Below are 15,514 nucleotides of genomic sequence, written 5' to 3'. Positions count from 1 at the left end.
CTCAGCCGTTCTCCATCTGTTTCGGGGTGTCTGTTGAGATTGACTGGAGCCAGAGGCAGAGAGACTGCTCTTATTGTTTCAGCCCTCCAGACTAGGGGGGCCCCTGGGCAGGATGGGCCGCAGTCTCCCAGAGGAGCCCTGCTTCTCTCTCCAGGCTGCCCCTGACCCCCACAGCCAGAGGAGACCCTGCGGATCTGTTTCACAGCTGACAGAGGCCTTCCTCTCCGGTCTCGCCTTTGTTTCTGAAATCCTCCGCCGGCCCCAGATGGGACTCGCGAGGATGGACATTTCGGCAGAGGCCGTGATGCGAATTCTGAGTTTGAAATATGAATCCTGGCGTCTGCGTTCTGAAGAGCTTCAACGGCGCTTTCTCGAATAACGTCAAATGACAGAGAGTGGCAGTTCACTTTTCAGAGCCCTCTGATCTTAAGCCTGGTATATACAGTGGAGATTTTACTTCTTGTACAATTGTAAACCGTTACATTGGATGTTATGAAGCTGTCAGAGTGTACGAAAGAATTTTAGGCTTTGACTGAGCATTTTACTGGTAATTTTGTCAAGTTCTGAGCTCTTTGATATGCCAAATGCCATCTTGCCTTAACCCTAGCAAGCTTGTGGGCAATGTTTGAATGCAAAAGAAAGGCTAACGATGATTAATAACATATTCATGTTCTAACTTGTGTGGAAGAACCAGTATTAGAACTGCATGATTCATCAAAATAAAATCAAAATTCATAAATATACACACTGGATGTTGTAAAATTATCAGAGGGCCTAAGACACATCCTTGCAGCACTCCATAATTTAACAGTTGTGCTGTAAATGTATTATTATTATTAAAATATATATTTAAAAATATATTTTTCGTAAGCAGTCGAACTAAAAATGGTATTAGAAATATAATACAAATATTGTAAAGTTATTTTAAATATGTAAAAATACATATAATTACAAAATGTTGGGCCAAATTGTGCATGCAAACCATGTATGAAAAAGCATTGCATGTTTCATATTTTATAATAATATTACCAAAGCGCAACATGTATATTTAAAGTAGCAGAGGGCCTAGGACAGATCTTTGTGGCACTCCATAATTAAACAGTTATGCTGTAAATGTATAATCATTATTATTATTAAATGTATATGTAAAAATATATTTTTCACAAGCACTCGATCTAAAAAGTATATTAAGAAAAATGATAAAAAAACATAATTTTTAAACATATATGTATATATATATATATATATATATATATTTAAGACAGATCCTTGTGGCACTCCATAATTTAACAGTTGAGCTGTAAATGTATTATTGTTGTTATTATTAAAATATTTAATTAAAATATATTTTTGTAAACACTCGATCTAAAAATTTTATTTAAAAAAATATCATACAATTATTTTATTCTGGCTCAATTGTGCATCCCACAGCAAACCTGTAGCTTTTTTTTCACTACCAAATCATGCAGCCCTAGCCAGTACTGATGTTTTTATCTAAAGGTCTCTTCCACCGCTGGGCTGTGACCTAGCTTTTTTTTTGTCAGATCTAGGGTTAAGATGCACTGAAGAAGCCCTTAATTAGCCGTTTGCGTCTAAATCTTACAGTGTGCGTTTGGCTTTAATTAGGTGGGACACGACAGGCAAGAAATGCCGGTCGAGTTCACCGATCTCTAACATTCAAGCAGATCCACTCTGGTTTTTATAACTCTTTGGCTCGGTTTTACGACCAGTACAGGTGTTGCTAAGCTATCTCTGTGAAAAGGCTGAATGCACACCCTGTGCTTATCTTGCCCAATAAATCCCACTAAATGACCTGCTAATCACCGATTAATGGTGTAACAAATAGGCCGCGGCCCTCCGCAGTGCAGCCGTCTTATCTGTGCTCAAATACTCCTATCGGAGTTGGGCCAGGGGTGATTGAAAGCGGTTCTGAAGCAGCAGAGCAGTCCTGCGCAGTGAGTCACGCTCTTCTTTGTTTCAGCGCTGTGCTATAGGGCATGTTTGCAAGAAAGGGGATTTTTGAGATTCATTACGCCCTTTGAAAAGTTGCGCATCTGTGTGTTAACACACTTGAGGATTGTTTCTTTATCTCATGAGTCATGATAAGGAAAGATACAGTGATTTTACTGCAGAGTCCACACAGATAGAGTAAAGTATCTGTGGTCATGACACATTAACACAGCAACAGGAAGTTGATCTTATCAACTTAGGATTTGATTGCACTGTGGATATGTAGAGACAGAAAGAGAGAGGGAGAGAGAGAACGAAGTGGGATTTTTATTTATAAAATAAAGCATAAAAATATAAGGATTTTTTCCATAAATCTAACTTAACAAAATACATTTATTAAAACAGGTTATACATAAGCTCACCATATAACTTGTACTATATATCATTTCTTTCTTTCTTTTCAAAGTCATTAAATCTCTTTTGCTTTCTGTTTGATCTCTCTTTCTCCGTGTCCAGTGTCTTTTCCACCCGCTGTATAACCTTGGCGTCCTCAGGCGATCGGTGTCTGGCCGTAACTCTCTCTCAGTGCCAGGATCTCGTCTCCTCATTGATGAGGACTCACTGAGAACAGCTCATTTCCATCTGAAGTTAATGCAGCCACTGAAGCTGAACTTATTAAAACTGCCGTGTGACACTTCTCTCTCTCTTTCTCTCTCCCCTCCTCCCCTCTGTGTGGAAATAAATGAAGTGAACTGCACTGTAGGTTGTAATGTAATTGCACTGTGCATGAATATAGCTGTGAGCTGTGTAGGTTAACATGGCTGAGAGGTGTGTGGAGTTTTTTAATTGCAAAGGCAGACTAGAGTGAAAGCACCCTGCTGATACGCTCTCTGTTCCTCCCAGGCAACTTAACAAACGTGCCACACACACTCACACACACCTTATTGAAGAAGACCCCAGATATAACTATTATAGATCAACCCCAAATTATTTTTTCCCTCCTTCAGGCAGCAGTGCGAGTTACTGAAGACGATAAGTTTTTTTTTTTTTTTAAATTGCAGTATCTTAATAAAGTCCAAATGAAAAATTAATGTGCTGTAAATTTTCAGAATGAAGTCATATTTAAGAAGAAATATAGTTATGTTATGAGGGAAGATCACACTTACTATGTATTTCATGTTCAATAAATGACATTATTTATGCATGTAAATAATTGTGTATACACACATACACTATACAATTTAAAATAGCTGTTTTCTATGGAAGCCTGTTTCCACCACTGAATAAAAAATAAAAAAAAGGTAACTGCAGCTATTTATCTCACAATTCTGACTTTTTTCTCAGAATTGCATGATTCAATCTTTCAATTCTGATTTTTTTTTAAATTGCGAGTTATAAAGTCAGAATTGCGAGATATAAAGACAACTGCGTGATGTAGAGTCAGAATTGCGAGATACAAACTTTTTTCTTTTTCTAGCAATTGCAAGTTTATATCTCGCAATTTTCACATTTTTCTCAGAATTTAGAATTTGTCTCAGAATTGCAACTTTTTCTCAAATTTGTTACTATATATCTCAGAATTGCGACTTTATTTCTCAGAGTTGCGAGTTTTTCTCAGAATTGTGACACTTTCTCAAAACTGCGACTATTTCTCATAATTGCGAGTTTCTCACAATTCTGACTTTATTTCTTAGAATTGCAACTTTATTTCTCATAATTGTGACTTTTGTCTCAGAATTGATTTTATTTCTCAAAATTGTGACTATTTCTCAGAATTGCAAGTTTATATTTCAGAATTGCGTCTTTATTTCTCAGAATTGCAACTTTTGTCTCAGAATTGATTTTATTTCTCAAAATTATGACTTTATTTCTCAGAAATGCGAGTTTGTCTCTCAATCCTGACTTTATTTCTCAAATTTGCTACTATATTTCTCAGAACTGCGACTTTATTTCTCAGAATTGTGAGTTTGCCTAACAATTCTGACTTTATTTCTCAGTATTGCGACTTTATAACTCACAATTGAGAAATTTTATTTCTCAAAATTGTGACTTTATGTCTCAGAATTGCCTTGAATTCTCAGAATTGCGACTTTATTTGTCATAATTGTCACTTTATTTCTCAGAATTGCGAGTTTGTCTCACAATTCTGACTTTATTTCACAGAATTGTGACTTTATAGCTCGCAGTTGAGAAAAAAGTCAGAATTGCCAACTTTATTTTTCAGAATTGCAACTTTATTTTTCAGAATTGCAACTTTATTTCTCAGAATTGATTTTATTTCTCAAAATTGTGACTTTATTTCTCAAAATTGCGACTTTATTTCTCAGAAATGCGAGTTTGTCTCTCAATCCTGACTTTATTTCTCAAATTTGCTACTATATTTCTCAGAACTGCGACTTTATTTCTCAGAATTGTGAGTTTGCCTAACAATTCTGACTTTATTTCTCAGTATTGCGACTTTATAACTCACAATTGAGAAATTTTATTTCTCAAAATTGTGACTTTATGTCTCAGAATTGCCTTGAATTCTCAGAATTGCGACTTTATTTGTCATAATTGTCACTTTATTTCTCAGAATTGCGAGTTTGTCTCACAATTCTGACTTTATTTCACAGAATTGTGACTTTATAGCTCGCAGTTGAGAAAAAAGTCAGAATTGCCAACTTTATTTTTCAGAATTGCAACTTTATTTTTCAGAATTGCAACTTTATTTCTCAGAATTGATTTTATTTCTCAAAATTGTGACTTTATTTCTCAGAATTGCAACTTTATTTCTCAGAATTGCAACTGTTTTTTAGAATTGTAAGTTTGTCTCAGAATTACAAATTTATTTCTCAAATTTGCTACAAAATTTTTAGCAGAGACTTTCAGTTTTTTTTATTTTTCAGAATTGAGTTTGCCTCACAATTCTGACTTTATTTCTCAGAATTGCAACTTTATAACACGATTGAGAAATTTTATTTCTCAAAATTGACTTCATGTCTCAGAATTGCCTTTAATTCTCAGAATTGCGACTTTATTTCTCAGAATTGTGAGTTTATAAGTTGCAATTGAGAATAAAAGTCAGAATTGCCAGTCTGTATCACACAATTCGGAGAAAAAAGTCAGAATTGTGAGACATAAACTCACAACTGCAAGAAAAAAAGTCAGAAATGTGAGAAATGTTTTAAAATGTAATTCATTCCTGTGATACAAAGCTGGATTTTCAGCATCATTACTACAGTCTTCAATGTCCCATGATCCTTCAGAAATCATTCTAATGTGCTGGTTGGCTGCTTTAAAGTTTCTGGTCAAATTTGGAAGCAGTTGTGTTATATGTGAATTGGAAAATGCCACATTTGTTTATGGTTTATGCCAGGTTCACATTGGTATGCTTTCCACCTTGGTTTGTAAAATGCCATGTATATTAATATTTGCAGTAGTAGGATTGCCTGACAGCATTTTTATGTTTAAATCAAATCAAGCAGAGTAAGGGATTTTCAGGCTAGTGTTGAATCCCCTGTCCGAGGTTGAATCCCCTCTCCCCTTAATTACCTCCAAAGCAAACCTCCAGTGGCTTCTCTCAGCCCGATGAGGAAAAGTAGACTGATAGAAGGATAGCGAGACGGATACGGCCTCACATACTGAGTGTGTACTTCATGTGTATGTATGTAGTATGTTTGTGTGTGTGTGTCAGTCTGAGAGGAGGAAAATGATTCTTGCCCTAGGCAGCGATCGATCAGATCTTAGATGCAGAAATCCCAGCGTCCCTCCGCTGAGCCCGTGGAGCTGATTAGCTCATCTCATATTCTCAGAGAACAGGAAAGAGCACAGGAGGAAAGAGCATGAAAGAAAATAAGAAAGGGGGGGGAAAGAGAGGCTACAGGAGACCAAAAACAGTGGACAAGCAAAAGGAAGAAAACAGTCAGATGTGGAAATAAACAGATGAAAAGAGTCAGCGGAGCACTGAGAAAGAAATAAAAGAAACACAGCTGCTTTTATTTATTATCCATGAAGAGCGACTGAGTTATACAGTAGATGCTCTTTCTTTTTCTGTCGTTCTTTCTTTGCATTTTTGTCTTGTTCACAGCATGTAAATTTTAAATATGCTACGCCGTGTAATGTGGCGCCGCCCTCAGCAGTAGCTCTCATTATTGAGCATATGCAGCGCATTCCACCGTATAAAAAAATAAATAAAAGAAGTACGGCTGGTCTGCCGAGAGCGAGAGCAGGGCTTCTGCATTTCAAAGTGCAGAGGGAATATTGCATGTAGTGAGGTCTTCTGACTTTGTGAGTGGACTCATGAGCACCTCAGGAGGAGGAGGTGGAGGAGGGAGGGTAGTTTTCCTTCTCTCAAACTAGATACTTCTCTAAGCATATGCAGCCAGCATAAATGAAGTCAGACTGCTATAACAGGATCGAAGAGCCGAACCTGAACAGGTTAACTTAATATTCGGACGCTCTGTCTGAGAGATTACCCTGAGCCATTTTCATGCTCATTTTTTTTTCGACTCCGCTCTATTAGAAATCTCCTCTCCTGTCACCATTCTTTAATATTCATTCTTTTTATTATAGGCAAACACATTGGATTTTTCAATAGCTGGTGCTGCGGCTGATGTTAAGAGAATGGGAGGTGGCTGATATAATGCTCATATATATAATGAACACTTATTGGATTGAGCACTTATTGGATTGCTACAAAAAACTCATTGGATACAACATTTAATCAAATATTGACATAAAATGTTTTTTAAAATAATAGAAAATGTCTTTATGCATTCTACAGATAAACATCAAATTGGATTGAGTGTGAAATAAGTGTGTAATAATGAGTGTGTATATAAAATCAATATAAAATCTAAGTCAAAAAGCTTGTTGTTTCAATATTAGCTTAGCTACTGTTTTTTCAGTCAGTGCTGAAAATTTTGTGTGCTTCTGATTGGTCATTATTTTATTTTTTATTTTATTTTATAATGAAAATAATAATAAAAATTAAATAAAAAGTAAAACCGCATGTGTTTTGGCAGAAGAACAATGTTTAGAAGCATGGTGTTGCTTAGATAATGCATTATATATAATATATTTATTTATTTATTTATTGATTGATTTATTTAAAGTCAGAGTCAAAAAGCTTATTCTTATTCTCAATTTCAATTAGCATAGCTACTGTTTGTTTTTTTTGTTTGTTTGTTTGTTTGTTTGTTTTTTTCAGTCAATACTAATATTATAAAGCAGCCAAAAATGAGTTTTATTTTTTTGACTTTCTGCTTGGTCTATTTTTATTTTATTTTATTTTATTTTATTTTATTATTTTATATTGTTTTATATTTTATTTAATTTTTTATTCTGAAAAAAAATAAAATTAAACAAAAATAAAACGGCATGCATTTTATTACAAAATTTGTGTATATATATATATATATATATATATTATAATTAGATTTTTTATTTATTTTATTTATTTATGCTTTTTGCGGAAGAACTGTGTTTTGGTCATGCTTAGATGTTGCTTTTATATTTTTTTTTCCAAAGTTTAAAAAAAATATATGTATTTTTTTATAGTAATAATTATATTAGATCTTATTCATTTTATGCATTTAGACTAATAATAATAGTAATGTTGTATATCCAATGTCAGGTAATTTCTGTACATAAACAGTACTTTCACATGGCTGTTAGCAGACAATAACCATTATGCATTCACTTTGTGTTGTTTGCATAAAACTACTGGTAGTGTGTCGTCCTGCGGGCCCGCAGTGCATTTGAATGCATCAGAAAGCGCTGCTCATTATCTTACCATTACATATTTACACATACTGTAAACACGCGAGCCAACCATTCTTCTCTCCGCAACATGCAAATCAATGAATGCATTACCTAGAGCAGACTCTCGCTGATGTTCAGGATGATTTAATGCTCATAGACGCTGTCTTATGGAGCTCTCCTTCCACAGAAGGGCCGGAGGGAGGGATAGCTGGATGTAAGGAACGGGGGATGGGATGGAGCGGGAGTAAAAAGGCTTGGGGGTTGGATGAGTGAATTTTGACCCTGTACTGCCAATTAATCCTAGCTCTTTTTAATTGGGGCTGAATGGACTCCAAAGGGCAGTGCTGAGAAGATGCACACACACTATATTGTAGCCGTTAGGCATTAAAGATGCAGGCCTCATTTGCATATAAACCAGGTCTTACGGGTGCAGTTCACTGGTCTCTGAACACAAGCAAACGACTTAAGCCCAGAACGGCAGATTGGCTGTCTCCAATTTTAGCTACTTTTGTGTTTCCCTACGCAGTGACTGTGCTTCCTTTACACTTCCAGCCTTCAAACGCACACACACACACATAAACCCAGACATCCACGGAGCTGTCTGATGTGTGTCTCTCTGTAATGCCTCTTATCTCTCTTTTCCTCCAAACACCCCCTCATCCCTAACTTTACAGCCCTCTCATTTCACGTCTTTGATCAGGGAAGTGGCGCACCACCGAAATGACAGTGGCTTGGTTTAAGCACAGGTCTGCTGCAGTCCAAAGAACAGAGAGATTTGAGTAATGAAGGGCTTCATTCCCTCCTAGAGCTTTTGTGCTAGTCAAAGCCACACCAGTATGTTCGTAGGAAGTTATCAACACCTGCTTCAGGAATTGCACGCAAAAATTTCAAGGAATGGTTCATTCTCCCTCATGTTTCTTTCTTTCTTTCCATATAGTGTTAGTCAGTGGTGACCAACATTTAAAAGAAGCTTAAATGAAGATTTGTGCTTATACACTGAGAAAATTGCAGAGAGGCTTTCAAAGAGTCACATTTTCTGCTACTTTTCGTCTTTTTGGAGTTCGACAAGCTTTGGTCACCATTCACTTCCATTGTATGGCAAACAGCCATACAGATGAGGGTGAGCATATGGTGACCAAAAATCCATTTTGGGGTCAGCTATTGCTTTAAATAGCTGTGTGTTGTAATGCATCCCCATGACATCATGCACTTCAGTCGCTTCTGTAGCCAAAAGTCATCACGTTCAGGCATGAATATATCGGGATGCATCCATCTGGAGCAAGTCAGCGGCACAATTTATTTGTATTAAATTTGCATTGGGATACAAAACAGAATCTCATCTGACCTGAAGCGCATTGGAAAATTGATCGTCATTAATATTGCTTGAATACTGATCATGTTCGTAAATCAGAACAGCATAATTGAGCGAGCTTTGGAAACTTAAGGAAGCTGTCTATCCATTCGATTTCTGAATTGTGTTTTAAAATTTATACCACAGTGTTATTGAATTCTTGATTGTAATTGGCTGGTATCTATCTATCTATCTATCTGTCTATCTATCTATCTATCTGTCTATCTATCTATCTATCTATCTATCCATCCATCTTTCCTTCCTCCCTTCCTCCGTCCCTCCATCCATCAATCTATCCATCCATCCATCCATCCTTCATTCTTCCATCCATCTATCCTGCCATCCATCTGTCCATATGTCCTTCCTTCCTTCATTCCTTCCATCCATCCTTCCATCCTTCAATCCTTCATTCCTTCTTTCATTCTATCCATTCATCCTTCCTTTCTTCCATTTATCCATCCATCCATCCATCCTTCCTTCCTTCCTTCCTTCCATCTTTCCTTCATTCCATCCTTCTATCCTTCATCCATCCATCCATCCTTCCATTCTTTCTTTCTTCCTTATTTCCTCCATCCATCCATCCTTCCATTCTTCCTTCCTTCTTCCTTCCTTCATTCCTTCCATCCATCCATCCATCCATCCATCCATCCATCCATCCATCCATCCATCCTTCCATCCTTCATTCCTTCATTCCTTCCATTCATCCTTCCATCCTTCATTCCTTCCTTCATTCCATCCATCCATTTATCCTTCCTTTCTTCCATTTATCCATCCATCCATCCATCCATCCATCCTTCCTTTCTTCCTTCTTTCCTTTATTCCATCCTTCTGTCCTTCATCTATCCTTTCTTTCTTTCTTTCTTTCTTTCTTTCTTTCTTTCTTTCTTTCTTTCTTTCTTTCTTTCTTTCTTTCTTTCTTTCTTCCTTCCTTCCTTCCTTCCTTCCTTCTTTCCTTCCTTATTTCCTTCATCCATCCATCCAGCCATCCTGGAAGCAATCCTTCCTTTGTACACTCTGTTTTAATGGTTACATAAAGGTTTATTAATCGAAAAGCATGTCTAATTAATTGAAATCATGTTTCCATTAATTGTATGGATTCTATTTTAATGGTTTCATTAAATCATCTCTAATTAATTGATTTTATAAAGAATATTATTTTATTTCCTTTTTCAGAGATACTGTGTGTGTATTTACATTTTTCTGATAAATAAATTCTGGTAAATAATTTTTTGGGAAAATATTCTTTTAAAAATTATGTTTTGTGAAATGAAACCACATGTTTGCACCATTCATTCACACAGACACATGCAGAACATGCAAGATTCCTATTTAAATAGTGTTTTTGCGGCTTAATATTCACAGACACTAGTCCATATCGCGTTTTGATATAAAATTACTTTAGATTAAACTGATATTAAATGTTATTTAAACATCTCTCTTTTTACCCAGGATCCCGTCTGCGGCAGGAAGACTACGCACCCCGCATTGTGGAACATCCCTCTGATCTGATCGTATCCAAAGGCGAACCAGCCACCCTAAACTGCAAGGCAGAGGGACGTCCCACCCCCACTGTGGAATGGTACAAAGATGGAGAGCGTGTGGAAACGGACCGGGACAACCCTCGCTCCCACCGCATGCTCCTGCCCAGCGGCTCGCTTTTCTTCCTGCGCATCGTGCATGGCCGTCGCAGCAAACCCGACGAAGGCTCCTACGTTTGTGTGGCCCGTAACTACCTGGGAGAAGCAGTTAGCCACAACGCCTCGCTGGAAGTAGCTAGTAAGTGCTCGGCTGCTTTCTTGTCGTGCTGGTTTCTTGCGGTTTATGGGTGTCTACATATAGCATGCGATATTAAGATTTCGGATGTGTTTGGATAACGTAGGCTTAGCGGTTCAGTTCCAAAGGATTCGTATCGTCTTCCAGGAGCGGTTTGAAAACAGGCCAGTCTTAATTTGGCTTTGTGTTTGTGACTTTCCTGGCCTCGAACTGAATGTAAGAGAGTCTGTAGCCTCTGCAGCTGAATAGAAAGCGTTTCCAGTTTCCTCTTGGGTCTCTGAGTCTCAATGGACTCAGTGGGTCGGATAATCTCGCTGGAGATGGGCAGGATGTGACTGTGCCACTGGACCTGCATGGTGATCCTGATGGAGGAAACGGGCCAGACGGCCTGAGGAGAGCAGAATAGGTCTCGGTAGGTGGTCCTGAGCTATAAAAACCATAAACGAACTCACAATAGTTTGATATTTACAGTAGAGATCACAAGATAGCTGTTACCTTTATCTGTTGATGTGTGCTGTATCTATTTGTCCAACTGTGCAAGGAGTTGTGCATCAACGGGGTCGATTTTTTTCTCTTTTTAAAAAGGATTCACAAAAATGTTTTTGTGTACAGGCTCAAAGCAGGTACTTTAAATGGGCTTATTACTTAAAACTTGTGGTTTTCAGCGATTCTCCTTGGCCTCGGACGTGATATGCATTACATACCGTCTCTCTTTAAGCTTGAAAGGACTGATCTCGGATATCAACCGCTTTTCAAGTATGCCTAGGAGCTGTCACCAACCCTCTTGTTGTAATCTAATCGAGTCAGCGCTGGACCCGGAGGGGGGCGAGTCACTCGTGTACTGTGTGCCAATGGCTTACTCACTCTTAAGATCTGCTATTAAAAACTAGCCCTACCCTTATGGAAATGTACTGTAGTTCTTGCATACATTACAAAAATTGATTTATTATTCAGCATTTTTATTTTTTTTTTTTAATATAATAAATACAATATGTGACCCTGGACCAGAAAACCAGTCTTAAGTATCACGGGTATATTTCTAGCAATAGCTAATAATACATTGTATGGGTCAAAATTATTGAGTTTTCTTTTATGCTAAAAATCATTAGGATATTAAGGAAAGATCATGTTCCATGAACATATTTTGCAAATTTTTGAAAATCATTTTTGATTAGTAATATGCATTGCTAAGAACTTCATTTGGACAGCTTTAAAGGCGATTTTCTCAATATTTATAGATATATATTTTTTTGCACCCTCAGATTCCAGATTTTCAAATAGCTGTATCTCAGCCAAATATTGTCTTATCCTAACATACATACATCAATGGAAAGCTTATTTATTCAGCTTTCAGTTGATGCAATCTAAAAAAAAAAAAATGAAAAGAAAAGAAATATGACCCTTATGGACCCTTATAGTTGATCTTGATAAGACTTGTTTTCGGAGAATAATTATGTTTTCCGAATTGTATTTTTGTACTGTTTTAAAAAAGCACATTTGCAAAATTTACTGAGAGCTATTCTTAAAAATCTGTTTGTACAATGGGGTAAGATAAATAAACTGAATTTAGGTTATGTTCTCTGTAAAGATTTTTAATAGAGTGTTTTGAAAGAGTTTCAACATCTTGCAACATTTTGCATCTGAAGTAAATTTGTATTGTTTTCCAATAAATCTTATATAAAAGCCTTAAAACACTGATTAAGAAAAAAAAATATTTTTGAAATGTGGTGATTGTAACTGTGAACACCAACCAAATATATTTTTTTTTAATTAATTATAAAATTATAAATTAAAATAAATGAATATATATTGAATATAAAATGAATAAATTTTTAGTTATAAAAAATTATAATAAATAAGAAAAAATAACCTGGATAATGTTTAAGTTTTAATGTCTTGTAAAATGACTTTTGAAGTAAACTTTTTCCAGTAAATATTTAATATAAAAAAGTCTTAAAACACTGATTATGCAAAAAGTACTAGAAATCTAGTAATTGTTGTACAAAAACACCAAAATTACAAAATAAATAAATAAAAATAATAATAAATTGGCTTTATTTTATTGTTTCTTTTCTTTTCTTTTCTTTTCTTTTCTTTTCTTTTCTTTTCTTTTCTTTTCTTTTCTTTTCTTTGTTTTTACTTACATTTTGTGAAAAAATTTATATTTACTATATATAAATGTGACACTGGTCCACAAAACCATGAGGTCATGAGGGTCAATTTTTAAAAAAAAGTCTAAATACTGAGAAAATCGCCTTTAAAGTTGTCCAAATGACGTTCTCAGTACTGCGTATTACTAATCAAAAATTAGGTTTTGATATATTTTTGGTAGGAAATTTGCAAAATATCTTTATGGAACATGATCTTCATTTAATATCCTAATGATTTTTGGTAATCAATAATTTTGACCCATACAATGTATTGTTGGCTATTACTACAAATATATATACAACAAATATGCTGCTTATGACTGGTTTTGTGGTCCAGGGTCACAAATAGTAAGTAATAAAATTGAAAACAAAGTTGATTTTTTTTAACCTTTCAAATATTGAGCCATATTGAGAATACAGTTAGTGCTACTAGAGTAAAGCCATTGTGCGTTTTCATAAGGGTACTGCAGTGTTTGTATTAGCTTCTGTAGGTCAGTGTTGGTCAAAGAGAAACATAAATTTGTATACGTTGAAGTTGGTGGGAAAATTATGTGAGCTCGGAGACTAAAAAGTGAGAAAATATCATGCGATATATCAAGCAGAGGGTGATATACTGTACGCTATTTGTTCTGGAGGCCTTCTTTTTTTTGCAAGAACGAAAACAAGAGGCTTGGCGGGCGGGCGGACGACTTGGCCCGACATGAGGAAAAGCTCGGGCTGTTTGGCCGCAGCCTTCAGGCTGCTTATTCTGAATAAGGTTCAAACAGGACCATAATGACACAGTGGCAAAGCTCGAAACCCTCACTGCCTGTCCGCTCCCTCCGCCCCCCTGCCCCGCCGCCACGCATGTAATTACCCCGTTCAGGCAACCATGATGGAAACCTGCAACAGGAAGGTTGTAGAATTCCTGCCTGAACTCCCTTTTTCCATCCAGAACTAGACAGTCAGTGTCGGAGGCAGAGAGAAATCTATCAGTTCTCGGATATCAACGCTCACCTACTTATTCAGACTGACACCAGGAATGTCAGTCGCACCGTTTGCCAAGAAAACCGCCGAAAAGGAAGTTAAGACCTCAAAATGTATTTGTTCTGCCTAGCCTGCTCTTACAAGAAGACTATGTACACAATCTTTCCTTTTTCTAAAGTTATTTTAATAATCCTGCTTTTACGATCGCCCAACACCTGGCGGACCGTAAATCTAATCCAACTTTCAACAAGCCGTGTTTGGCCAGGCAACGGCGCTTAGCGCAGATCTGTTGTGGGTTTATTATTAACTTCACGTACAGTAGAGGCTCTGTGCTGCGCGTCGAGGTAAAATGGGGCAATCCGGGCATTGGTTCTGCTCTGTGTATGTCCTGAAGTTGGATTTAGCCCCTTTTTGTTTCAATATGAAACTCAGGGGCTTATAATGCTTCATGTGTCATGCTTTGTTAGAGTATAATGACTCGCAGAGGAACAAAGAATGAGAAAGAGGAATGTAAGAAAAGATGGGACCGGCTTTATCCATAAGAGCTCACGGTTCACCCCGATGGCTCCGGGCCACACGTTGCATAATGCAAGTATCAGGCTGTGTTTTAAGGATGACAGACATGTCTGTTGCAGGTTTTCTCGCACTCTAAAAACAGTTGTAAAATGGCGATCAAAGAAAAGGGAGTTTTAGGACCCGCATAAATGACAATGTGAGATTGTTAAAAGATTGATGGGCGGTAACGTGTCATTTTATTGTTATGACTACTTACAGTGTGAAACAGGTTCGATTAGTTGGGGTTATAACTATAAAAAAAGTATTTTTTTACTGGTTTTCCCGTTTAGATGTGTACAAATGATTAAAATTAATCAGAAGTGACTGTTTCTTTTCATTAAATAATCATGGAAAAAAAATATTGTGTTTTCAACATTGATGGCTATAAGAAATCTTTCTTGAGCAGCAAATCAGAATTTTAGAATGATTTCTAAAGAATCATGTGACTGGAGTAATGATGATAAAAATTCAGCTTTGCTTTACAGGAATAAATTTTATTTTAAAATATATGTGAATAGAAAACCGTTATTTTAAATTGTAATAATATTTCACAATTTTCCTGTTTTTACAGTATTTTAATCAAATAAATGCAGGCTTGGTGAGCAGAAGAGACTTCTTTCAAAACAATAAAAAAAACTTACCATTCCAAACTTTTGAACAGTAGTTTGTCTTATAAGGGTTTTGCTCTCTTTTTAGATATTTCATCTGAAAAACTAATTCACTTATTAAGAGTGAATTTTTTTGTAGTGTGTAATATATGTCTCAAGACCTTAAGTAAAGACTTGTATGTGTATTTCAGAAAATTCAGCTTTTCATCACAGAAATAAATTTCATATAAAATATATTCAAATAGAAAACAGTTATTTTAAATAGTAATAATATTTCACAATTCTCCTGTTTTTACTGTATTTTTATTCAAATAAATACAGTCTTGGTGAGCAGAAGCGACCAACAGATTTGATTAGTTGGGGTTATAATTTTACTTAAGTATTTTTACTGTCTAAAAATGCTTCAAATGGATCCA

The 15,514-nt window shown here is 36.1% G+C and overlaps 1 protein-coding gene across 2 annotated transcripts in view; it reads left to right on the top strand.

Annotated features, from left to right (window-relative positions):
* Window positions 1-15,514, top strand: part of robo1 (roundabout, axon guidance receptor, homolog 1 (Drosophila)) — a 343,575-nt gene that overhangs the window by 149,527 nt on the left and 178,534 nt on the right. For both annotated transcript variants that reach the window (XM_051128853.1, XM_051128852.1), the window contains exon 4: window positions 10,496-10,822. In XM_051128853.1, coding sequence (XP_050984810.1) covers window positions 10,496-10,822 — 327 coding nt within the window. The remainder of the gene's footprint in view (window positions 1-10,495; window positions 10,823-15,514) is intronic.

This window comes from Labeo rohita, chromosome 15 (genome assembly GCF_022985175.1).
Source record: "Labeo rohita strain BAU-BD-2019 chromosome 15, IGBB_LRoh.1.0, whole genome shotgun sequence".
In the NCBI taxonomy this organism is placed as follows: domain Eukaryota; kingdom Metazoa; phylum Chordata; class Actinopteri; order Cypriniformes; family Cyprinidae; genus Labeo; species Labeo rohita.
Note: the sequence above shows the minus strand (reverse complement) of the source record. Positions and strands in the feature narration are given on the sequence as shown.